Below are 24,927 nucleotides of genomic sequence, written 5' to 3'. Positions count from 1 at the left end.
ATAAAATACAATGGCAAAAAATGCAGTTGCTTTTGTCCTGACCTAAACTTAATTTCCAAACACCCACTTCAGTGAATGGCACTCAGTCACCAAGTGATCTTTGATACTTCTCTTACCTTGCTAAAACAACCAGTAGAGCAGCCTAATAAACTGTCTTATATCTCTACTAAAAATAGAAAAATTAACTGTGTATGGTGGCACACACCTGTAATTGAAGCTACTTGGGAGGCCTTGGCAGGAGAATTGCCACAACCCAGGAGGCAGAGGTTGCAGTGAGCTGAGATCACACCACTGCACTCCATCCTGGGCCACAGAGCTAGACTCCATCTCAAAAAAAGAAATGCCAGCCAGATAAAAGGGAAATGAGAAAGCATTGGTATGATATAAAACGATATATATTTGATCTTTGTCCCATTCTTGTCACAGAGCTTCTAAAACCATACTAATTTCCTGATTGGAATATCTTGTTTTCATAATGAGCCCTTTTTGAGGACACTTGAATTTATGCTAGTGAATAGTTTAGGTTGGGGCGCCTAAATAACTTCAGAGTGGGACTGGTCACCTGAAATGCTAAGTGATCCCCTGATTACAGAATTTTGACCAGTGATCAGGGGATTAGAGGATTGGAAATTTGCCCCTCAATTTCCAGGAAGGGTGGGGGAGGACAGGCTAAAAATGAGGCTTTATAAAAACTCTTGAACAAGATTGGACTTCCAGGTAACTAAACTCAAGTTTCTGCTGGGAGACTGGCATGATGAAACGGTACGAATGCTCAGGCATCTCGTCTGTGTCGCTTATAATGTCCTTTATAATAGACCAGTAAATGTAAGTATAGTGCTTCCCTGAGCTCTGTGAGCTGTTCCGACATTGAACCTGAGTTGGAGGAAGGTAGAAATGAATTGAAAGGTAGGGCACCCGGTTGGTGTCTGCTGGAAAACTGCTTTGTGCATGTGGAAAAATGCCCATACATGTAGTTAGAAATGTTCTGTGTTGATTTTGATAGTAGAAGAGAAAGGTTTCTTTTTCCACAGTTGTTTTTTGTTTGTTTGAGGAAGACAGGGTGACAGTGTGTCTCACATTTTAATATACATAAGAATCACCCTGAGAGCACCCCCAGAGTCTTGATTCTTTAGTTTCACAGTGCACTTGAGGAATCTGCATCATTAATGGGCTCCCCAGATGATTCTTGGTGTGGGGCAGGAGCCCCACACTGTAACCATGATAGATTCATCGCCCAGTGCATGCAGCAAGTTGATATGCTGAGACACCAGGTTGCAGCAGAGAAGAGGTTTAATCTTAGGGTCACCAAATGAGGAGATGGGAGGGAACCTCCATCCATCTCCCCAAGGATTTGAGGTTAGGGTTTTTAAGGTTTTTGGAGTGTCCAAAGTGTAGAGATCGTTGATAAATGGTTGGAACTTGCAGAATGAAGTCATGGACAGGGTGGTAATGAAGCTAGGCTGTATTTGTATGCTGATCCATCCCATTCCTCTGTGGGGGGGGGGTGGTCTTCAAACTGCTGGATTTTGGGGCCTGACAAATAGCCATCCTTTAGCTATCCTTAAAAGTATTATGATTCTAATGTTAGAGATCCAAGGAAGAATGGTCGTGCAAATCGTCTGTATCTAGTTCTACATGACAGTTAGCAACAAGGAAGTGGGCCAAGGTGCAGCCTGATTAATAATGAGCTGTAGCTACATTTCTGTACTGAACCTGGCATGTCAGCCCCCTGGGGATCATGGCAAGGCTTCACGAAATGTCCAGAAAGATGAATTTTCAGAGCAATGATAGGCGTCCTTGCAGGTTGTGGTATAGTGGCAGTGGAAGCTAATGCTGAGCTCATGAAAGAAAGAAGGTTCCCTGGGAAGGGAGTTGGGAATAATATCCATAACATAAGAAAAGTTCTTTCCCTCTTATGCTGAAGGAAAGAGGTAAAGCATATGCCAAAAAGATAGAATGCTTTTTTTTGCAGTGAACCAAAAGGCTGCCAGTGTTATCTGGGACTTGGGTTGACTTAGTGGAAAGCAAGTCCCTGAAGTGAGTGTGAGTTCTTTGCATTTCAGAGCCATTAGAAGTGCTCTTTTTACTGCGACTGCGTAACAAATTACCCAGAATTTAGCCTCTTAACAGCCATTTTATTATGCTCACTGATTCTGTGAGTCAGGAACACAGATAGGGCACAGCGGGAATGTCTTGTCTTTGCTCCATGGACTCTGGGGCCTTAACTGAGAAGACATGAAGTTTGGGATGGCTCAACAACTGAGGGTTGGAATAACCTCTCACATGTCTGGTACCTGGGCTGGAATGACACAGATTAGGGCTGTTCAGTAGAGCACCCACCTAGACTTCTCCCTTTAGCTTCCTTGCAGCATGGCATACTCAGGGTAAGAGGACTTTTTACATGGCAGGGTGCCAAGTGCATATATTCCAGTGAACAAGACAGAAGCTGCATTGCCTTTTATGACCTGGTCTTTTTATTTTTTTTGAGGTGGAGTCTGGCTCTGTTGCCCAGGCTGAAGTGCAGTGGCATGATCTGATCTTGGCTCACTGCAACCTCCACCTCCTGGGTCAAGCGATTCTCCTGCCTCAGCCTCCCAAGTAGCTGTGATTACTGGTGCCCACCACCATGCCCGGCTAATATTTTGTATTTTTAGTAGAAATGGGGTTTCACCATGTTGGTCAGGCTGGTCTCGGACTCCTGACCTCAAGTGATCCACCCACCTCGGCCTCCCAAAGTGCTGGGATTACAGGCGTGAGTCTCTGCGTCTGGCCACCTAGTGTCACTTCTGACGTGCATTATTTGTTGAAGCAGTCACAAACCAGCCAGACTTCAGGAGATGGGGTATTAAACGCCATTGTGTGACAGGAGTAGTGTCACAGAATTTTGACCTATGATTTCAAGTTGCCACAAAAAGCAAGAAAGAAAAGTTGAGGATAGCACTATGAGAAAGTGGGATTTGTTTTCGTTTGTTTTATTTTTTCTGAAATGTACATTGCTAATATTTGTGTAAGCCAACTGGTTAATTTTTTCATCAAAATGCAGTCTTAAGAAATTTTTTTTCCTCGTTTCAAGTTTTAATCAAAGCTTGTATATAAGGTTACTTTATTCCTGCATCTTCTCAATTGTTTCTTCCTTGTATTTGCCCTTTTCCTTTCCTACTTGGCGAGATTTGGCTTTCTGTTCAAGGATCTTTTTGTGGTCTTTGTCCAGTTTCAGCCTAGCGACAACCACCTTGCTGGGTGAATGCCTGCATGGACAGTTGTGCCATTAGCCTTTTCCTGCTGCACCCGTTCAATGTAGATTGCATATTTCTTCCTGTAAACCTGGACTACGTTGCCAATCTGCTGACCTTTATGGTGTCCTCGTACAACCTGGACTTCATCATCGTTTCGGATGGGCATGGATCGCACATTGTACTTCTGTCTCAGCTCTTTGGAAAGAGGGGGGACATAATCTTCCTGCGAATGTGGGAAGGTGCATTGAAATGCCTTTTGAGATTCTTTGTTTGGAAGTCACAAAGGGATTGAACTTCCTTTTGGCAGCTCCTGCTTAGGTGATGGCCGCAAAAGGGCAGTCTTAAGAAATTTTAACAAAATTTGGATTTTTAAAAAAATGATATTAGACCCAGTGAAAGAACAAATTTTTTTACTGTTTTGTTTTTCATGATTTTGTATATTCTTCAGGACAAGCAGTGGGAAGAGCTCTGTTATAAATGCAATGCTGTGGGATAAAGTTCTCCCTAGTGGGATTGGCCACATAACCAATTGCTTCCTAAGTGTCGAAGGAACCGATGGAGATAAAGCCTATCTTATGACAGAAGGATCAGATGAAAAAAAGAGTGTGAAGGTATGATATTTAACCTTGGCAGCATAATATACCTGAAACAATATCCTTAACTTATTCTTTAATAACATTTTCATAGATGTCTACATTGCTGACATCTCATGAAAAGAACTGTTAATATTCCTTTTTTTTGAAATGGAGTCTCACTCTGTTGCCCAGGCTGGAGTGCCATGTGTGATCTCAGCCTACTGAAACCTCTGCCTCCCGGGTTCAAGCGATTCTCCCGCCCCAACCTCCCGAGTAGCTGGGATTTCAGGCACCTGTCACCACACCCGGCTAATTTTTGTATTATTATTTTTTTAGTAGAGATGGAGTTTCACCACGTTGGCCAGGCTGGTCTCAAACTCCTGACCTTAGATGATTTGCCTGCCTCAGCCCCCCAAAGTGCTAGGATTACAGGCAACGCACCGCGGCACCTGGCCAAAAAGAACTGTTAATATTTCTTTGAAAGCCATCAATAGGCCGGGCGCAGTGGCTCCCACCTGTAATCCCAGCATTTTGGGAGGCCAGGGTGGGCAGATCACAGGTCAGGAGTTGGGGACCAGCCTAGCCAATATGGTGAAACCCCATCTCTAGTAAAAGTACAAAAATTAGCCAAGTGTGGTGGCAGGCGCCTGGAGTCTCAGCTACTTGGGATGCTGAGGTGGGAGAATTGCTTGAACCCAGTAGGCGAAGGTTGCAGTGAGCTACGATTGTACCACTGCACTCCAGCAAGAGTGACAGAGCGAGACTCCATCTCAAAAATAAAAAAAAGCCATCACTAAATATTTTGAGTTCTCTAAATTTTTTTTGTTTACTTCATGGCTAAATTAGTGGAAGAATAAAACCTGTCCTTAATTTAAAGGTTTTTTAGAATTACAAGTGTTTTAAATCTACCCTCCCAGTGAGACTAACATTATTGAAGAGTATTGTTGCTTTTTAATCTCAAGTTTGTCCCACCTTGGGCTCCCAAAATGCTGAGGTTACAGTCATGTGCCACCATGACTGGCTTCAGATTTGTCTTTTTAAGATAGAATTGTTTAAGAAATTGGCCCCTGGAATCTGTTTTTGATATATATTTGTGTTTTCAGAAACTATCTTACCTCAGGAGTATATAGTAAGCATATTCATACTCATGAATAAGTATTTTATCAGATGAGGGCCAATGGCAGTTCCCTACCTTTCATAAATTTCTCATTTCAGGCCGGGCGTGGTGGCTCACACCTGTAATCCCAGCACTTTGGGAGGCCGAGAAGGGCGGATCACGAGGTCAAAAGTTCGATACCAGCCTGACCAACATGGTGAAACCCCATCTCTACTAAAAGTACAAAAATTAGCTGGACGTGGTAGCACACGCCTGTAATCCCAGCTACTCAGGAGGCTGAGGCAGGAGAATCACTTGAAATCAGGAGGTGGAAGTCGCAGTGAGCTGAGATTGTGCCTCTGCACTCCAGCCTGGATGACAGTGTAAGACTCTGTCTAAAAAAAAAAAAAAAATTCTCAATTCAGTTCTAGTAGACTGCTTCAGCCAAAAAAAGAATAAAAGGGAAAACAAATTAGGATGCAAGCTGTTGACTCTGGACTCAGCAGTGGGTTAAGGCACTGTTTCTCATTGCAATCACTTTCTCTTGAGTCTAGAGATCTCTTCGACAAACACAAAAGTTCAGTGTTGAAGATCCATGTTCTTTTATTTCTTGGTAAACTGTAGGTAAAGTCATGGGTGGTTCTTGTTCTGTGAATTTGCTCTCTGATGTGAATCAGGTGACTCAATCTTTAAGTTTCAGAGTAAGCATACACTTCAGATCACTTATTAGAAAAATGAGATGATGTTTATGAAAATACTACTCAAGGCTGGGCATAGTGGCTCATGCTTGCAATCCTAGCTCTTGAGATGGTCGGATTGCTTGAGACCAGCCTGGGCAATATAGTGAGATCCCATCTCTACAAAAATTAGGCAAGCATAGTGGCATATGCCTATAGTTCCAGCTACCCAAGTGGCTGAGATAGGAGGATTGCTTGAATCTGGGAGGTTGAGGCTGCAGTGAGCTGTGATCACTCAGCCTGGGCAATGGCGCAAGATACTGTCTCAAAAAGAAAAGAAATTCATAATCAAGCTTTTAATTAATATAAATGTAGGAATCGCTATTATTTTGTAATTAAGATTTTTAGCAAATTAAAGTTCAAACTTCTCGTGACTTTACAGTCTCAAAGTGCTGTGTTATTTTAAAGAAATCATCTCTCATTTTCCTGATCTGTGCTCTTCAGTCCTATTCACACTCTTTTCCTCCTCATTTTAGATTCAGGGGTTACATGTACAGGATTATTGCATGGATATAGTGTGTGATGCATAGCTCTGGGCTTCATTTGAACCCATCACCCACATAGTGAATGTAGTATTCAACAGTTTTTCAGCTCTTGTCACCTTGTACTTTACCCCTGTAATTTCCCAGTGTTTACTGTTCCGTCTTTATTTCTGTGTGTACCGAGTGTTTAGCACTCAGTTTTTTTTTTTTTAGAGACAGAGTCTCACTCTGTCGTCCAGGCTGGAATGCAGTGATGCGATCTCAGCTCACTGCACCTCTGCCTCCTGGGTTCTAGCAATTATCTTGCCTCAGCCTCCTGAGTAGCTGGGACTACAGGCGCATGCTGCTAAACCTGGCTAATTTTTGTGTTTTTAGTAGAGACAGTTTCACCATGTTGGCTAGGATGGTCTTGAACTCCGGAGCTCAGGTGATCCATCCCCCTCAGCCTCCCAAAGTGCTAGGATGACAGATGTGAGCCACTGCGCCCGGCCAGCTCACACTTTAAAGTGAGAACATGCAGTATTTGGTTTTCTGTTTCTGTGTTAATTGACTTAGGTTAATGGCCTGCGGCTCCATCAGTGTTGCAGCAGAGAACATGATTTCATTCCTTTCTGTGGGATGTTAAAATCTACTTAATTTTAACCGATTTTAATAATGACATTTCTTCTGTGTGGCTAAGTCATAGACATTTATTTCAGTAGAACCAGAAAATACAAATAAGCAAAAAGAGCATAGACTCCAGAACTTACATACTTCGCAAAACCAGTATTCTTATCAGGTGTTGCTTAGGATTCCATTGCTGGAGTTCTTTTTGAGGGAACCATTTTCTTCCCCCCATCTTGGAAATTTAAAAACTCAGGTTCTTAAGATTGCTCAGGTTTTTATTTCAGAGTTTTACCTTTTATATACCTGTTTTGCTAAAATAAATGTACTATAGTGTTTTTAATTTGTATTGTATTTTATCACAAGTGGAGTTTATTTTTCTTCTTTTCCTCATGCTTTAGACAGTTAATCAACTGGCCCATGCCCTTCACATGGACAAAGACTTGAAAGCTGGCTGTCTTGTACATGTGTTTTGGCCGAAAGCAAAATGTGCTCTCTTGAGGGATGACCTGGTGTTAGTAGACAGGTAAAGTTACATGTGGATTGCATTTTCTCTGAAGGTTTATTTAATAGTATAATACTGCTTACTTTAGCATATGGTATAAAAAATTAGCTGGGCGCGGTGGCTCACGCCTGTAATCCCAGCACTTTGGGAGGCCGAGGCGGGTGGATCACGAGGTGAAGAGATCGAGACCATCCTGGTCAGCATGGTGAAACCCAGTCTCTACTAAAACTACAAAAAAATTAGCTGGGCACGGTGGCACGTGCCTGTAATCCCAGCTACTCAGGAGGCTGAGGCAGGAGAATTGCCTGAACCCGGGAGGCGGAGGTTGCCGTGAGCCAAGATCGCGCCATTGCACTCCAGCCTGGGTAACAAGAGCGAAACTCCATCTCAAAAAAAAAAAAAAAAAAAAATTAATTAAAACATTTCAGTTACTACTTTGTTCTCATTAGCTAGATTATGAACAGATGAGGTATTGGTTTTATTTTATAAGTTACATAAAAGTGTCAGTTCATCATTCTGATTCTATTTCAAGAAATTTTAAGGATAGCTACTTTTTTTTAAATTCTGTATTTTGAGTAAGTGGTTAGGATTTAGAAATTACCTAACTCTAGACCTCTAGATAACTTTAAATAAATATTTTTCTTAACTAATAGTGAGTTGGTACTTGACAAAGTTTCACAAAATAACTTTGTTGGATAGTTTACATTTTTGTTTTTCAGTAATTAATAGAATAGTTTACAGTGCTTTTGACTAATCTACATTTATTATGTGTTTCATTATCATTATTATTATTTTGGAAACAGGGTCTGGGTCTGAGCCCCAGGCTGGAGTGCCGTGCCGCAGTACCACGATCTTGGGTCACTGCGACCTTTGCCTCCTAGGCACAAGTGATTCTCCCACCTCAGCCTCCTGGGTAGCTGGGATAACAGGCACACACCAGCCACCACACCTGGCTCCATTTTGGTTTTGATAATGGGTTTTTCTTTTAAATGGAAATGACTGTTTCAAGTAATCAATGGAAACAGGAGAGAGGAGATGTTCATGACAAGAAATATGATACAATTTTTATTTCACTCTCATTAGTCCAGGCACAGATGTTACCACAGAGCTGGATAGCTGGATTGATAAGTTTTGCCTAGATGCTGATGTCTTCGTTTTGGTTGCAAACTCTGAATCAACACTAATGAATACGGTAGGATTTAATCATAATACTGTGTTTCGGTAGTAGGAAATGAAACAGTGTCTTTTAATTCTGAAAAGCAAAGGAAATCCAAATCATGGATTAGAAAGAACTTCTAAAAACAGGCATAATGAAGGGGTTTGTGTTTTCATAGAAGCAGAAGGGCTGTTTCTAGTCTTTCCATAGTGTGCAGTTCCTTGGATTTCTCTAGTGACACAGGGCTTGATGGCTCTAGCTTCTGGTTATTTGCCAGTCTCAGGGAGAATGAGTGCCAGAAATTTTAGGATGCTTATTTAAGTCTCTTGAGTAAAGTAGAAACCACTCCTTCTCCCTGCCGTCTGTCAGGCAAGTCTTTTTATATTTTCAGTATTGCCAGCCATTTCCAGCTTCACCAGAATATATTCTAGGTTTCAGCTTACCTGTGTACACTTCAAGCTGCTGTCAGACCTAGTAGATTATTTATCCAGAATGTCTGGAGCCAGACTCATCTGAAATAAACTTTCCAGAGTTTATTATATTAGATAGGTTATATCTAATATAATATAACCTGTTATCTAGACATCTATCTAGATTATCTAATAGAATCTATCTTTAATGTCTAGATTATATTGGATAATCTAATATTCAAAACTGTAACATGAGTTTTAAAAATTGTTATTTATCAGTTTTTTCATCTTTGAAAGTTAATACTCATAAAGTGCTTTGGGATCCTTTGTCAGTAGTGTTAATTACTGTTGTCTAAATGGTTAACAGTTTCTCATTAAAATAAAATTTCAATTATAAATATAAATTATAGTGAACGTACTGTGGGGTTTTTTTTTGCTTTTCAGGAAAAACAGTTTTTTCACAAGGTGAATGAGCGGCTTTCCAAGCCTAATATTTTCATTCTCAATAATCGTTGGGATGCCTCTGCCTCAGAGCCAGAATACATGGAAGATGTAAGTTATTTTTTTTGTAGGTTTTTAAATACAGTCTTGTATATTATTTGAGAAAACAATATAGCTTAAAGAATAGAAAATTTAAGAACTATTTCATGAAAAGATTATAGTTAGAGAAAACCTAAAGTAGGTACATGATGAAGACCAAGTTATGAAGTTACTTTGAGGGAAAATTGTGTTACACTATCTAGTTATTTCAAAGCTTGAAACTTCTTTTTAAGTTTTTATTGAAATGTAGATAACAGAAAAATACATAAATCATAAATGATCCTTCCAGTTTGGCCTCCTAAAGTTCTGGGATGGCAGGTGTGAGCCACCATGTCTGGCAAACTTTACAAATTTAACACACCTGTGTCAGGATCCAGACCATTCTGAACACCCGAGAGTCCCCCCTCTTACTAATACCCTTCCAAATTCCATTTTGTCCTACTTCCCAAGGAGAAATTATCTGCTTATCATGACTTCTGACCCCATAAATTAATCTTTCTGGTTCAACTTTATATAACAGAATCACGTAATACCTGCTTTTGCATCTTTTTTTTTCATTTAATTATCATATGTGTCCATATTATTGTGCATAGCATAGTTGTGTTGTATTGCATTCTCATTGCTGTATAGTATTCCATCTGTGACTACTACAGTTGATTTGTTCACAGTGATGGGCATTTGGGTTAATTTCCTATATTTAGTTATGAATGCTTCTGTGCATATGCTTGTGTATGTCCTTTGGTGTGCCTGTGTGTGCATTTTTGTTAGGTGGTTCCCACTGTGGAGTTTGGACAGTTTTGACTCCCAGGGGACATTTGGCAGTATCTGAAGATATTTTGTTGTTGTTGTTGCTGCTGTTGTTACAACTGCGCTTTTGTGCTCCTGGCATCTAGTGAGTAGAGGTTAGAGATGCTGTTATACATCCTCTGACACAGAACAGGCCCCCAGACAAACATTGGCCAATCCAAAACATCAGTAATGCAGAGGTTAGTAAACCATGGGTATATGTACCTAGAGGCAAAATTGCTGGATTACAAGTTAACAACATGTTTGATTTTAGGAAACAGCACCAGAGTTCTCCAGAGTGCTTGGTGTTGATTTATTCTCCTGCCAGCCGATTGAGTTTCGTGAGATTTGCATCCTCAACTTTTCTTTTTGGCATTTTAGTCACACCAATTATAGAAACTTAAAAAGATTAGAGTATCTGGAATTTGTACTATAAATAATATTTAATTTGCTTGACACTATATCTGATTTTAATAGTAGTACGAAATTATTATATGTAGAGGACAAGATAAAAATAACCTAAACTATCCCATCACTGTTGACATGTTAAATTATTTGCTTTCATATCTTCCCAATTGGAATTTTGCTTAACATCAAGTTTTACATTCTCCTGTCATTAACTGTTGTCTTACAGTCATGCTCTTTCAATAGAGGTCTCATATAATCATTGGAGGCGTAGGAAGTATCACTCACAAATTATTTTTCCTCAGATATTTCAGGATTCCTATTTAGATTAATTTTTGCAAGTCTTAACTTAGAGATACCTTATCATAGCCATAATGCTAAAGACTAGTACTAAACCCTAAATTCTAACTCTTAATCTGCACTTCAGTGCCCAAGTGGTCATCTTAAACCCAACACTGCAATCCTAATTCCTGGTTAATGCATTCTCCCCGGCCTTAACTCAGCAGGGATTTTTTGTTTTGTTTTGTTTTTTTGAGATGGAGCCTTGCTCTGTCACCCAGGCTGGAGTGCAATGGCGTGATCCCAGCTCACTGCAACCTTCACCTTCCAGGTTCAAGCAGTTTTCCTGCCTCAGCCTCCCTAGTAGCTGGGATCACAGGCGCATGCCACCACACCCAGCTGATTTTTGTGTTTTTACTAGAAACAGGGTTTTGCCATGTTGGCCAGGCTGGTCTTGAACTCTTGACCTCAGATGATCAGCCCGCCTCGGCTTCCAAAAGTGCTGGGATTACAGGCATAAGTCACATCGCTCAGCAGAATTTTAAGTAAATGTTCGAAAGACAGAATTGTTAAGAGAAAGATTTTCTGTCATCAAGTATCAAAGTTCATTTATTAGAATTTCTTGACGTCGTTAGTTATATGGTAATTTTTATTGTTGCAGTGTAAATGAAGTTAGTATAGGCTTGTAGTCATTGGTTATATTTGTTTGAATTATTAGAATTCTTTTAATACCCTTTTCTCTGTAGGTACGCAGACAGCACATGGAAAGATGCCTACATTTCTTGGTGGAGGAGCTCAAAGTTGTAAATGCTTTGGAAGCACAGAATCGTATCTTCTTTGTTTCAGCAAAGGAAGTTCTTAGTGCTAGAAAGCAAAAAGCACAGGGGATGCCAGAAGGTGGTATGCACTGATTATAGATTTCCTTTTTAAATATAAAAATATTTAAAATTGGCTGGGTGTGGTGGCTCACACCTGTAATCCCAGCACTTTGGGAGGCCGAGGCAGGTGGATCACGAGGTCGGGAGTTCGAGACCAGCCTGGTCATCACAGTGAAACCTTGTCTCTACTAAAAATACAAAAATTAGACAGGCGTGATGGCATGTGTCTGTAATCCCAGCTACTTGGGAGGCTAAGGCAGAAGCATTGCTTGAACCCAGGGGGTGGAGGTTGCAGTGAGCCGAGATCAAGCCATTGCACTCCAGTTCTGGGTGACACAGCAAGACTCCATCTCTGAAAAAAGAAAAAAAGTATTTAAAATTTATAAAATCTGTAGCATGCCAGAAAATATATCTTGCTGTATACTAGGTTTTTAAATCTTTGCCTGTACATTACAGGTGGAGCACTTGCTGAAGGATTTCAGGCAAGATTACAGGAATTTCAGAATTTTGAACAAATCTTTGAGGTAGGAATTTTATGAATGTTTTGCCTAATACAAAACTCTTTCCTTGGTTGGAAAAGCATAATCTTCTATTTTTATCATTTGCCGTTGTCAATAACTTTTGCTGTTATATTTAGTTCGGTTACTGACATAGCCAGTAAAACGTGGAAAGTCTGAAGAAAGGAAGACCCTGCAAAATGATTTGTAAGAATTGAGAATTAGTTTCTTCCTTATTCTTATTTTTTATGCATGTATATATATATGTATACACACACACATATGCACACACACATATATAAATAAGAAACTGTGTTCCAATATTGCTGTGTTGTACAATGAATGAAATTCTCCGTCTTTAATAATTTGGAGCAAGAGCAAACAAATGTAATTGCTGTTTGAATGGGTAATAGAGCAAAGTAGGTATTATCCTTTTCCTTTGTGCCACATGACTAATACAAGTATAAAGAACATGATAAATGCCATTTGACAAAATTTTATTACATTTATAAACTGTATTGCCCCATGTCCATTCTCCATATTTTTGTGCCAAACATCCGAAATTAATAATTGAGTAAAAAATAGCTTCAGCATTTTCAGAATCTTGTAGGAAACTCCTGAAGTGCCTGAGTGGTAGATGGGGAGGGAGGCTAGTTTCTTACATTGTAGTATAGGTGTTTTTATTCAGAGACATTAAAACACCCTACATTTGACTGAAAAATTATTTAGATGTTAACCTTCTGAACTCCTGTGTTTTCCCCTATATAATTCATACCACTTTCCCACTTAGGAATGAACATGATGACGTCAGCATTGAAGAAACCTCATTCTGTAATTATTCTTTCTGCTAAGTAGTAGCTGCCTTAATAGAGGGGACATGAATGTTGAGTGTACTTGGCAGGATTTTAAAAATAAATTTGCTTACTATCTCTCATCTTTAATTTGGTGAGAGAAAAAGTTGATTACATAGATGAAGACAAACTGGAAGAAAGCAAACCCACTGCCAGCTACCTCGGTAAGATCTCTGATTGTTCAGAGGCTCCTGGAATATCAGTAGATGTCCTCGAAACCAAGCCATAAGATACGTAAAGTCCTGGTTACTCAAAGACCATTGTTTCTTTTCCTTTTCCTTTTGCTTTTACCAAAGGATTGATGCTCTCCTCACCTTTTTTTTCTCTTAAAGAAATGGGATCTACCTCTGTTACCCAGGGTGGAGTGCAGTGGCACAATCATAGCGCCTTTGAGCCTCAAACTTACGGGCTCAAATGATCCTCGCACCTTGGCCTCCTCTCCTCACTGTTACCAGTTCATTCATGGGGAAAATATGTAGGGAGATGATCTGTTCTATTACCTTGTCTTTCCTTATTTATTGACCTTTATATATGTGTGTTTTATGTATGTTTATCATTGATTTCTTCTATCAAATTGTACATTTGGTAGAGTGTATAACTGTGTAATGTTCTGTCACACATTTATACCGTTTCCATATTGGTTCATGTTATAGCTTGTGCTTCCCCAGAATATCTCCTTGAGGAGGTGGGAATGGAAGATAAACGATAGGCTGTAAGGCGTTGGTTTGTAAGCCTGGCCAGTCATCAGAATCGCATCAGGTGCTGTAGAGAACCGCAGGCTCCTGACTTGTCCTATCCCCAACCCCAGATCCAGGGGGGTTGAGGTGGGTCTAGGAATCTATGTACATATATATTCAAAGCTTCCCAAGTGATTGCAGTAATCAGCACACTTAGGAACTATTCTTTTCAAATGTTTTTAGAGGAAACTTGTCAGTTTATGTTTTATTCTAATGGTCCACCTGGGATTCTAAAATTTATGTATGGAAAAAATTGCTTATGAGCAGTAACTTTTTTTGGAATGTCCAGCTTTAGAGTTTGAAAATTAAGTCTGAAATATCTAAAATGAGAATCAGTTAAAAATTACTTGTGTTTATCTAAACAAATAATCAGCTGGGTAAAAAAATACTGCGTCTGAATGTGTTAAAAAGAGACAAAGCATTTTTTGATGATTAATTACATTGAAAGTTCTAGTCAGCTTTATTCCAAAACTGGTATTTGTTACTTCTTAAACTAGTTTTGGTAATTTCCGATTTCCTTCCTGGAAGTTGATGTATTTCTGAAAATTTACAATTTAGTAGCATAAAATTGTTTTGAATCTCTTGTTTCACTTCCATATTTAAATATAAATGTGTATCTACCACATACACACATACACACACACACGCACAGGCACACACACACGCACACCCTCCCTGACCCTTAATTGGGTTTGCCGGTGATTTACCATCCAAAGACCCAGCCCCAGCTTTTATGTGATTTATCACTTAGTAAATATGATTTTGGGGTTGTATTCACTAAGTTCTGTGTTTAACATTGTTTCCTTTGAAAATGCGTTGGTTTTTGCTTATTCTTTAGATTCAAGATTGTGAATTTCTGAGTTCAGCTTTGGGCGTATCCCAGCGTTTTCAGTACTAGTTTAGTTTTTGGGGTTTTTTTGTTTCTAATTATTATTTTTGGCATTTCCTTATCAATATAAGAGTTTTTAAAATTCAAGTGTTTTGATTCATTTTATCTAATTTTTGGTTATAATTTCTTGGTTTCTTTGTGTTGTGGTCACATAATGTGGGTTTTATACACATTTTCTCTGTGTTTTGGGGATTTGCTTATTTTTCTTTGTGGTCTTGCAAGATTTTCTGTGAAAAGAAAAACTGTGTTAAAGTTCATCATTTTTATCAATCAGTCTGACCATTGTCATGGAGTTGTTTAGATTCATTTGGTTAAAACAGAGCTAAGTATTTTAAACATTTAGAATACTAAGTTAAACAGGCTTGAAAATTAACTTGAGTAAAAGCAATTAAGAAAATCAACATTAGACTGGGCGTTGGTGGCTCATGCGACCTTGGAGGCTCCACTGTGCTCCAGCTGGGGCGACAGAGTGAGACTCTGTCTCTTTTCTTTTTTTTTAAAAAAAAAAAAAAAAAAAAAGGAAGAAAGGAAAATTAATGTTAGTCTATGAATACATTTTCTTATTGTTTTAAAACTGGATTTGGAAAGTTTCAAAATGCATTTGGACTGCATTGTTCTAAGGCACATTAGAAATCCAGATTTCTTTTGCCCAGATATTTCACCATTAATTCTTACTAGCTTTCGTTGTATGATGGGAGATAGATGTATAAAAATAACTTATTTAAAATGTCAGTGTATTTTTTATAATGGACATTCCTGGATGACAGTGAAATTTGAACATGAACTGTTTGTTAGTTAATAGTGTTGTCTCAATGGTAAATATCCTGAATACAATTGTTTCATGTTTGTGCAGCTGAAGTTCCCTTTCTTAGAAAACAAGCATTGATGTATTTAATAATAAGCTTGTGATGCAGTAATGACCTGTAAAAATGTTCAGGAAGGAAAATGATACATAAGGATATATAAAAATGTATGCCTCTATGTATATGGGGGGCATACATTTTTAATATATGTATGTGTGCTGTCACACAGGAGAGAGAGTGTGGAGTATGTGTATGGAGAGAGAAGAAAAGTAAAGAAAATGGGCTGAATGTTAATATTTGATATATGTAGATGAAAGGTATATCTTTTGTACTTTCCTATTGAAAATATGTCAAAATAAGTTGGCAGTGATGAATAGCATGTTGTTAAGTGTTTATAGGGTCTATTTTCAAGGGAAATTGACAAGTTTGTTGGTTTTAATTACACGTATAAATATTAACATTATTAATGTATGATTAGAGTTCCTGATGAAATAAGTCTGGGAACTGCTGCATACTATATATGTTCCCCACAGAGATTCATTACCATATTAGTGTATTAAGGATGCTGAGAAATAACTTATAAGGGAAACTTTATTTAAATTGACACTTCCCCTACTTATTTGGAATAGAATGTTCTTTTATCAAGGTACCTCTTAATTTCCTGCAGCTCAGTGGAACACTAGTCTGGGATACTTTTTAATTAGAAGATTGCTTATTTTCTTCTCTATACTTATTCATTATTATATATTTTTGAATCAGAGAGTAACATATTGCCTAATAACTTTTGGGGATCTTTTCTGTCTGGTCTAGCTCTAACACTGTGCTGTTATCTACAAATTTGGAACTTCATTGCTGGTATCTAGATCTGCTTCATCGAGGAGTAGATACTTTATTTTAATCTTTTTCCTTTTAAAAATATTTTTATGCTTTTATTTTTTGCAGAAGTTAATTTGACACATTTATGAGGCATTTAAAATAAAAGCAAGGCATTCTTTTAGTTATTAAAAAATAAGTAGTTTACAAATGTTAACTATTGTGTAATTATTGGTGATTTTAAAGAAGAAAACATCCAGGGATGTTTTATCTTCAGTTGTGTACAGAACAGGAATACTATTACTTCCTACATTAACCTTTTCAAAGTCAATGAAAATGAATGATGCCTGAATGAGCTTAACCATGGGCAAAAGTGAAGTTAGGCAGTGCAAGAAATAATGGCTTCAGAGTTAAATGTTGACTAAATGAATTACCCTCATGTGCTCTATAGCTAAATAATGTTTTGTTTTCTGTACTTCAAACAAAATGATGAAGCAGGGATCTAAAATGACGAAAGACATTATAGTCTTTCTAAGTACACAAATAATTTCAGACACATGAAGGCTAAACATAGGTCATAAATAGGACATTGAATGACATGTAGCATGCTAATGATTTCAGGACAACAAATGTAGCCCTAGTATTATGTAAATGCCTTTTGAAGCTTAAAAGCCATTTATTTTGACAAAGGAAGGACAGTAATGAACTTCAGGAAGCAATCACCACAGTTTGTATTAGCTAAATATATAATGGTTCAAGCAGATGAATTCATTGGAGTATCAGAATTAATATATCCCTAATTTTTAGAAATGTATCATAGAAAATAAACCTGTCTGTTAAAAAGCATCTATAGTAGTTACTGTGCTGTATTTCAGTGTAGAATTTGACTAAGAATTAAAATGATATAAGACAAATTGTAATATAACAATTTTATAAACTTTAAATGATAAATCATAGTAAATATATATTCGTAGGATGGGTGCAGTGGCTCACTCTTGTAATCCCAGCATTTTGGGAGACCGAGGTAGGCAGGTGATTTGAGGTCAGGAGTTGGAGACCAGCCTGGCCAACATTACAAAACCTCGTCTCTACTAAAAATGCAAAAATTAGCCAGGCATGATGGTGCACACCTGTAATTCCAGCCACTTGGGAGGCTGAAGCAAGAGAATCGCCTGAACCTGGGCCATGGGGGTTGCAGTGAGCTGAGATCATGCCATTGCTCTCTAGCTTGGGTGACAGTGTGAGACTGTCTCAAAAAAGAAAAAAAAAATATGTATATATATTATATATATATATTAGATAACAAGTATTTTATATATTGAAAATTGAAACAAAAATGTTACAAATGTATCCATTAATATATGCGATGCATTATGATTTTTTTTATTTAAATAGACAACTGGTATAAAACACTGATTTATAACAACTATTAATGAGTTGTGAGCTGGAGTTAGCTTGAAGGTGAAGCAGATGAGACAGGGCATGATCCAGGCCTTTGTGTATACACTATATTGTAATGAAAGTAATTACAATTATCTTCTAAATAACTGCAAATATTTTTCTATAAACAATGGAAGATGTTACATTGTTGTTAAATGTTAGCTTTCAAATTCTTCACATTTTAACCCAAAGAAGTCCTTTTTAGCAAACTTACAGGAATCATTGTATCATTCAGCTATTTTTAAAAATAAGGAATTGTTCTAATTCACATCTTAAGAACTTTACTAGGTTATATCTGTTGCAAGTATGAGAAGAATCTAGATAGATGGACTAGAATTGGATTAAAGGTGATCTAGATAAACTTAGTAATTCTAATTAGATAAAATTACTAATTAGATAAAATTAGTTATTCTAATGAGGAAATCTTTTAACGTTGAAAATAGTACCCTGTTTATTTTTTTTGTGTGTTAGAGTCAAACCATTGCACATTACTGTGTAAAAATACACAAAGATGTTAACTTGCTGCTAAAGCCCTTTTTACTTTTGAATCTTTGTATTTCTTTCACCTTTGTAATTTTAAGTTGTGCTTTTATCACTTATTTATTTTCTGTTCCTGTTTGGGTTAAAGTTACAAACAGCAAGTTTTTGTGTTTGAATTCCTGAAAATGTTGGGATGGAATTACAGTAATGTGTTATGGCTTGGGCCCCTCGCAGGAGTGTATCTCGCAATCAGCAGTGAAAACAAAGTTTGAACAGCACACTATCAGAGCTAAACAGATACTAGCTACTGTGAAAAACATAATGGATTCAATAAACGTGGCAGCTGAAGAGAAAAGGTACGAGTTCATTTTATTGCAACATAAAAATGTTAGTATTTTTGTCAGACTTTTGTTAAGACTGAGGTTTTAAATTGTACTATAAATACCTTTTACACTGAAATCAACCTTGTGTGTTTCACTCATGCCTACTTTTGTATTTTTAAGTGAATATTTGAAAGTGTTGATACTTATTCTGCAAACTTGCATACATCATTTATTTTCCCTGGACCTCACTATTCCCGTGTATGAATTGTGATTTTTAAAATGTTTTGTGGCTTTAAAATATCTTTAAAGCAGTGGAAGAAGCATTTCTTCAAGCAGATTTTTATGAAGAAGTCCAAAACAGGTGATCCTCTTTGTGTTCAACCCACAGCCCATTTTTTGATATAGTCATACATTGGTATTTTGAAATCACTATTTTATACTATTTTTGTTTATTTGTTTATTGCCTGATGAAAAAACAAGGTGATGCTACCTGCCAACCAGAAAGTTGATTTGGTAAGCAGTACCCTTCATGATACACTGTACTGCATTATTTTATACTATTTGTTACCGTGTAAAGGTGGCAATGAATATATGAAAATACCAACATTATTGATACAAAGTATAATTCTCACAAACTTGGTATGCTTAAAACAAAGATTGTGATGTTATTAGATGTGACAAAAGTAATGATATTAAGCCTCAATAGGACCTTGAGTGGACTTAAGCCAGTTGAAAGAAACATAAAAGCATCCAACTTTAAGTCCACGATGACATAACACTGGAATGTTAAATGTATTTGCTGTTGCTGGGAACAAAAACCCCCTCATATCCCATCTAAGTCTGTTGCTTGATAATGGTACTTTCTTAGGAATGAATTATGTTCAAATGAAGAGAACTGCCAGCATATGAAACGCAAGGATCAGAACCCCGAGTCTGAGCTCAGCCCCTCTGTAGAACCTCCGATATCACCTCTGTTTAATGAGATTGTGCTCTGTTATAGAAGTTCCTTCTAGCTCAGTTGCTTTGATGTAGTGCCCAAATTTTGGTCTGTAAGATTGACTTAATTAGTAATAATTTTTAAAGGCATAGGACATTGAACAAAGTATAGCACAGAGAAGATGTGATTTGAGGATTGTATAATCATAAAGTCCTGGGAACACTTAAATAAAAGATCTTAAATGGATCTCAGCTCTTCTTTTTCCTATATCAGCTAGAGGTGAACAAACTTTTTTTAAAAAAGAGCCAGACAATAAATATTCTAGGCTTTATAGGCCATAAAGTCTCTTGGAGCTACTCATTGTTAACAGTTTTAGAGCAGAAGCAGCCATAGATAGAAAATAGGTAAATGAATGGGCGTGGCTGTGTTTCAAGAAAACTTTAACAAAAGCTGGCAGCTGCCTGGATTTGGGTTGTAAGGTGCCATTTGCTGACCCCTGCTTATTAACTAAAGTCAGTATTACATTCTGTTTTGCCTGTTCAGTTCTATGAAATAGTGTTTGAAGACTTAGAATTCTTATTAATCCTTTCTGGGATTCATGTGCCACATGGGCAGAGAAACTTAGCTTATATCAAACCGTCTATATAAAGTATTTTATAAGTGAAATATTACTTGAATCCTTTCAGATGTTACAAGTTTTTTTTTTTCGTGAGTCATGCTAATAGATGGTTCAATACATGAATTAGTCCCATGCTGAAATGCTTTAGGATTTCAGTATACCCTGAATTTTGATTACTCTTTGTACTGTAATAGGGCTTATTCCGTGGAAGAGAGGGAAGACCAGATTGATAGACTGGACTTTATCCGAAACCAGATGAACCTTTTAACACTGGATGTTAAGAGAAAAATCAAGGAGGTTACTGAGGAGGTGGCAGACAAAGTGGGTAACAGCAGCTTCGTGATGAAAATTATTTGGGTGGAAATTATTTTTGATAATGCTAAAAATGTTATTGTTCCTTTAAAAGAATGTTTTAGGATTTTCAATTTAATTTTTTTGACTAATTAATAATCTTGTTTAACTCTGACTTCATATTTTTAGGTGTCACGTGCAATGACAGATGAAATTTGTCGACTGTCTGTTTTGGTTGATGAATTTTGTTCAGAGTTTCATCCTACTCCAGATGTACTAAAAATATATAAAAGTGTAAGTTAAAATACAGTTAAAATTATTCAGAGACAGTTTCTTCTTCTATACCCTCAATTATTTTATTTAATGGTTTGGCATTTTAGTGTCTTCATGGCAATCAGTACAAAATGACACTGTTATATCTCTTGTGCCTTCTTGTAATAAATGTATCTTGTATAAAAAGTACATAGAAAATTTATACTTAGAATGAGATTAAGATCATTTTAGGACCAGACACAGTGGCTCATGCCTGTAATCTCAACACTTTGGGAGGCGGAGGTGGGAGGATCACTTGGGCCCAGGAGTTTGAGACCAGTCTGGGCAACATAGTAAAACCTCTAATCTACAAAAAATGAAGTTAACTGAGCGTGGTGGCACATTCTATAGTCCCAGTTACTCAGGAGTCTGAGGCAGGAGGATCACTTGAGCCCAGGAGGTTGAGGCTACAATGAATCAAGATGAAAGGTCTCCAGCCTAGGCAACAAAGCAAGACCCTGTCTCAAAAAAAAAAAAAAAAAATCAAAAAGACCATTTTAGCATTTATTGCATTTTTTACGTCTTTATAAAAACTGCATGCTTTCTGGACAAAAATAATATGGATATTTACCATTGTTAATAGGATTTAAATAAGCACATAGAGGACAGGATGGGAAGAAAGTTGGCTGATCGATGCACCGATGAAGTAAACGCCTTAGTGCTTCAGTCCCAGGAAGAAATTATTGGTAATATTTATGGCTACAAGGTGGTGTCTGGTTTCTTTTTTCATTCATAACTCTGGTCAAGAGCGTATTTTCCTTTAGGCATTCCATGGAAGGTAAAACATTTACTATTCTTTCTTAAAATAAGTGTTGTAATTTTGTTCTTTCTAGAAAATTTGAAGCCGTTACTTCCAGCTGGTATACAGGATAAACTACATACACTGATCTCTTGCAAGAAATTTGATCTCAGTTATAATCTAAATTACCACAAGTTATGTTCAGATTTTCAAGAGGATATCGTATTTCATTTTTCCCTGGGCTGGTCTTCCCTTGTACATCGGTTTTTGGGCCCTAGAAATGCTCAGAGGGTGCTTCTAGGATTATCAGAGCCTATCTTTCAGGTATGTATCTTTGAATCTACCAGTTAAGACTCTCCTTTATTATTTTGTTTATGTGATTTTTCTATAATAAAACTAGCTTTACAAAATCTGCACATTTAAAAGCTAGTAGTCTCTTAGAGCCTTTTCTGCGGTAGATACTTAGTTTGAGCATCTCTAATCTGAAACCCCTTAAAGGTCCAAAATCAAAAACTTTTGAGTATGATGACACCACAGATGGAAAATTCCACAAAGGACTTCATGAGAGGTCATAGTAAAAACGCAGGCACACAACACACAGTTTATTCAGTGTCCTCAAGGGAAAAAAGACCCAAGCTGCTGTATATCTTTTCCACACATGCCCGAATTCCCCCACACAAGCACACCTCCGAAGGGTACTAAAATGGTACGTGTGCAGGCCCAGTGTGCCAACAGCAGGCTCCTCGTGGTGCCCCACATGGGGCCAAGACCTGTGTGCATCACTCACTATGGGCTTTTTACTCTCTTTTCTCTCATTAAAGATACTGTTTACAATGAGAATTTTTTTTTTTTTTTTTTTTGGGTGGGTGGGTGGAGACAGAGTCTCCCTCTGTGGCTCAGGCTGGAGTACAGTGGTGCGATCTTGACTCACTACAACCTCCGCGTCCCAGGTTCAAGCAATTCTCCTGCCTCAGCCTCCTGAGAAGCTGGGATTACCGGTGCCCACCACCATGCCCAGCTAATTTTTGTATTTTTAGTAGAGATGGGGTTTTCACCATGTTGGCTGGACTGGTCTCAAACTCCTGGCCTCAAGTGATCCGCCTGCCTCAGCCTCTCAAAGTGCTGGTATTACAGGCATGAGCCACCCCACCTAGCCTGTTTAACATGTTTAAAAGGCCTGCAGATACCCTTGTGGGTAACACTGATAAGAAAAAGAAGAGGCATTTATTTTTATTTATAGCACAAAAATTTAAGTTGTTGGAAAAACTGGACAACAGTATAAGTGAGAAACTTCTTACAGAATGATGATGTTGGAACGAGCGCTATATATGACCTAAAAGAACAGCTTTCCTAAACTGTTGACATTCCATGCTGAAAGTGATGAACAGAAGTTAATGTAAAAAAAAAAAAAGTTAAAAGCAAAGATCTTGATCGTGTATTGAAAGGGTGGATCCACCATCAGCATTGCAGTGAACATGTGCCACTTAACGCCATGCTGATCAGTAAAAAAGCAAAGATCTATGAAAATGAACTGAAAATCAGAGGGAACTGTGAATATTCAGTAGGCTGCTTAGAGATATTTAAGATAAGATAGCATTAACTTTTTTAAAGGTATGTGGTGGTAAAGCATCTTGATCACAAAGCAGCAGAGAAATTCATTGATGAATTTGCCAAGATTGTCTCTGATGTGAAAATCTGACTCCAGAACCAGTCAGTAATGCTGATGAAACATCACTATTTTGCCATTATTGACCCAGAAAGACACTGACTACGTAGAGCTGAGGGGGCAGCTCCTACAGGAATTGAGGATGCAAGGAACAGAATAGGTGTGCTGGAATGTGCTAATGCAGCAGGCATAAATGTGAACTTGCTATGGTAGGCAAAAGCTTTCGTCCTCACTATTTTAAAGGAATGAATTTCTTTTTTTTTTTTTTGTTGGAGACAGAGTCTCGCTCTGTTGCCAGGCGCCAGGCTGGAGTGCAATGGCGCGATCTCGGCTCACTGCAGCCTCCGCCTCACAGGTTCAAGCAATTCTCCTGCCTCAGCCTCCCAAGTAGCTGGGGCTACTGGCGCACGCCGCCATGCCCAGCTAATTTTTGTAGTTTTCAGTAGAGATGGGGTTTCACCGTGTTGGCCAGGATGGTCTCGATCCCCTGACCTCATGATCTGCCTGCCTCGGCCTCCCAAAGTGCTGGGATTACAGGGGTGAGCCACAGCGTCTGGCCTGGGAATGAATTTCTTACTAGTCATTGTACTAAAAAAAAAAAGGCAGGCCGGGCGCGGTGGCTCAAGCCTGTAATCCCAGCACTTTGGGAGGCCGAGGTGGGTGGATCACGAGGTCAAGAGATCGAGACCATCCTGGTCAACACGGTGAAACCCCGTCTCTACTAAAAATACAAAAAAAAATTAGCTGGGCATGGTGGCACATGCCTGTAATCCCAGCTACTCAGGAGGCTGAGGCAGGAGAATTGCCTGAACCCAGGAGGCGGAGGTTGCGGTGAGCCGAGATCGCGCCATTGCACTCCAGCCTGGGTAACAAGAGCGAAACTCCCTCCCAAAAAAAAAAAAAAAAAAAGGCATGGATCCCTGGGGGACATCTTTCTGATTGGTTTCACAAACATTTTATACCAGCAGCTCTTATGTACTTAATGGGAGGCTAGGCCAGGTGATGACTACAAGATTTTGTGATTCCTTGACAACTATTCTGCTTATCCTCTGGCTGAAATTCTCATTTCAAAAATAATGTTTCATTATGTCAAGCTCATGACCAGGGTGTTCTAAGATGAGTGAGAAGTAACTGTAAAAACATCTTGGGCAGCATGCTAGCAGCAGTAAACTGAGGCATGGGTGTGGAAGGTTTTCAGGAGTTTAGGATGAAGGATGCTGTATATGCCAGCACTTGAAACACAGTGACTCAGTTGTGTATGCCTGTAGCCTCTGCCTGCGACTACATTTAGTGATGATGAGGAGCAAATATGTGACTTTGAAGTATGTCAAGTGAGAAAAAAATGATGTCTGACCTCCTTACTTATGCAAAAAATGATATCTTCAGAGTCCAGCCGTAAACTGGAAGAAGACTATATGAAAGAAGTGTTTAACATTGATAATGAGGCTTCAGTTGCTCATTCATTAACTGATTTTAACTGATGGCAAAAGAGCTAAATTGCTTCTGAAGCAAGGTGATTATGATTATGGCGATAATGAAGATAATGTCATTAACTCTGCACCTATAGGCAGCATGGTGATGGGCTGACTGAAGCACTAGAGCAGCGTGCATTCATAACAGAACAAGAAATAGGTTTATAAAATCAAGGAGAGACTTTCTTGAAAACCAGTGTTAATGAGGCAAGTAGGTGGTACTACAGGAAACATTTTCAAAGGCTCCAGCAGAATGTCTTCTGCCTACAGAACCCACTTCTTAGTCCCTCAGCTGCTTCTGATGTTTCTTCTCACCTAACAAAGTACAGTGTACAATAACTTTTTTTTTTTTTTTTTTTTTTTTTTGAGA

General features: G+C 38.3%; 1 protein-coding gene across 5 annotated transcripts in view; it reads left to right on the top strand.

Moving 5' to 3' along the window:
• Positions 1–24,927, top strand: part of MFN1 (mitofusin 1) — a 40,899-nt gene that overhangs the window by 6,494 nt on the left and 9,478 nt on the right. For 4 of the 5 annotated variants that reach the window (XM_032298523.1, XM_032298524.1, XM_032298526.1 and 1 more), the window contains exons 4-14: positions 3,685–3,847; positions 7,131–7,255; positions 8,318–8,426; positions 9,245–9,352; positions 11,557–11,710; positions 12,145–12,212; positions 18,433–18,554; positions 20,272–20,398; positions 20,558–20,662; positions 21,264–21,366; positions 21,514–21,743. In XM_032298523.1, coding sequence (XP_032154414.1) covers positions 3,685–3,847; positions 7,131–7,255; positions 8,318–8,426; positions 9,245–9,352; positions 11,557–11,710; positions 12,145–12,212; positions 18,433–18,554; positions 20,272–20,398; positions 20,558–20,662; positions 21,264–21,366; positions 21,514–21,743 — 1,414 coding nt within the window. The remainder of the gene's footprint in view (positions 1–3,684; positions 3,848–7,130; positions 7,256–8,317; positions 8,427–9,244; positions 9,353–11,556; positions 11,711–12,144; positions 12,213–18,432; positions 18,555–20,271; positions 20,399–20,557; positions 20,663–21,263; positions 21,367–21,513; positions 21,744–24,927) is intronic. The other variant, XM_032298527.1, reaches the window with a different exon arrangement.

Source organism: Sapajus apella, unplaced genomic scaffold (genome assembly GCF_009761245.1).
Source record: "Sapajus apella isolate SASKATOON/1434 unplaced genomic scaffold, GSC_monkey_1.0 scaffold38, whole genome shotgun sequence".
NCBI lineage: Eukaryota > Metazoa > Chordata > Mammalia > Primates > Cebidae > Sapajus > Sapajus apella.
This window is presented reverse-complemented; position numbering and strand designations above follow the sequence as displayed.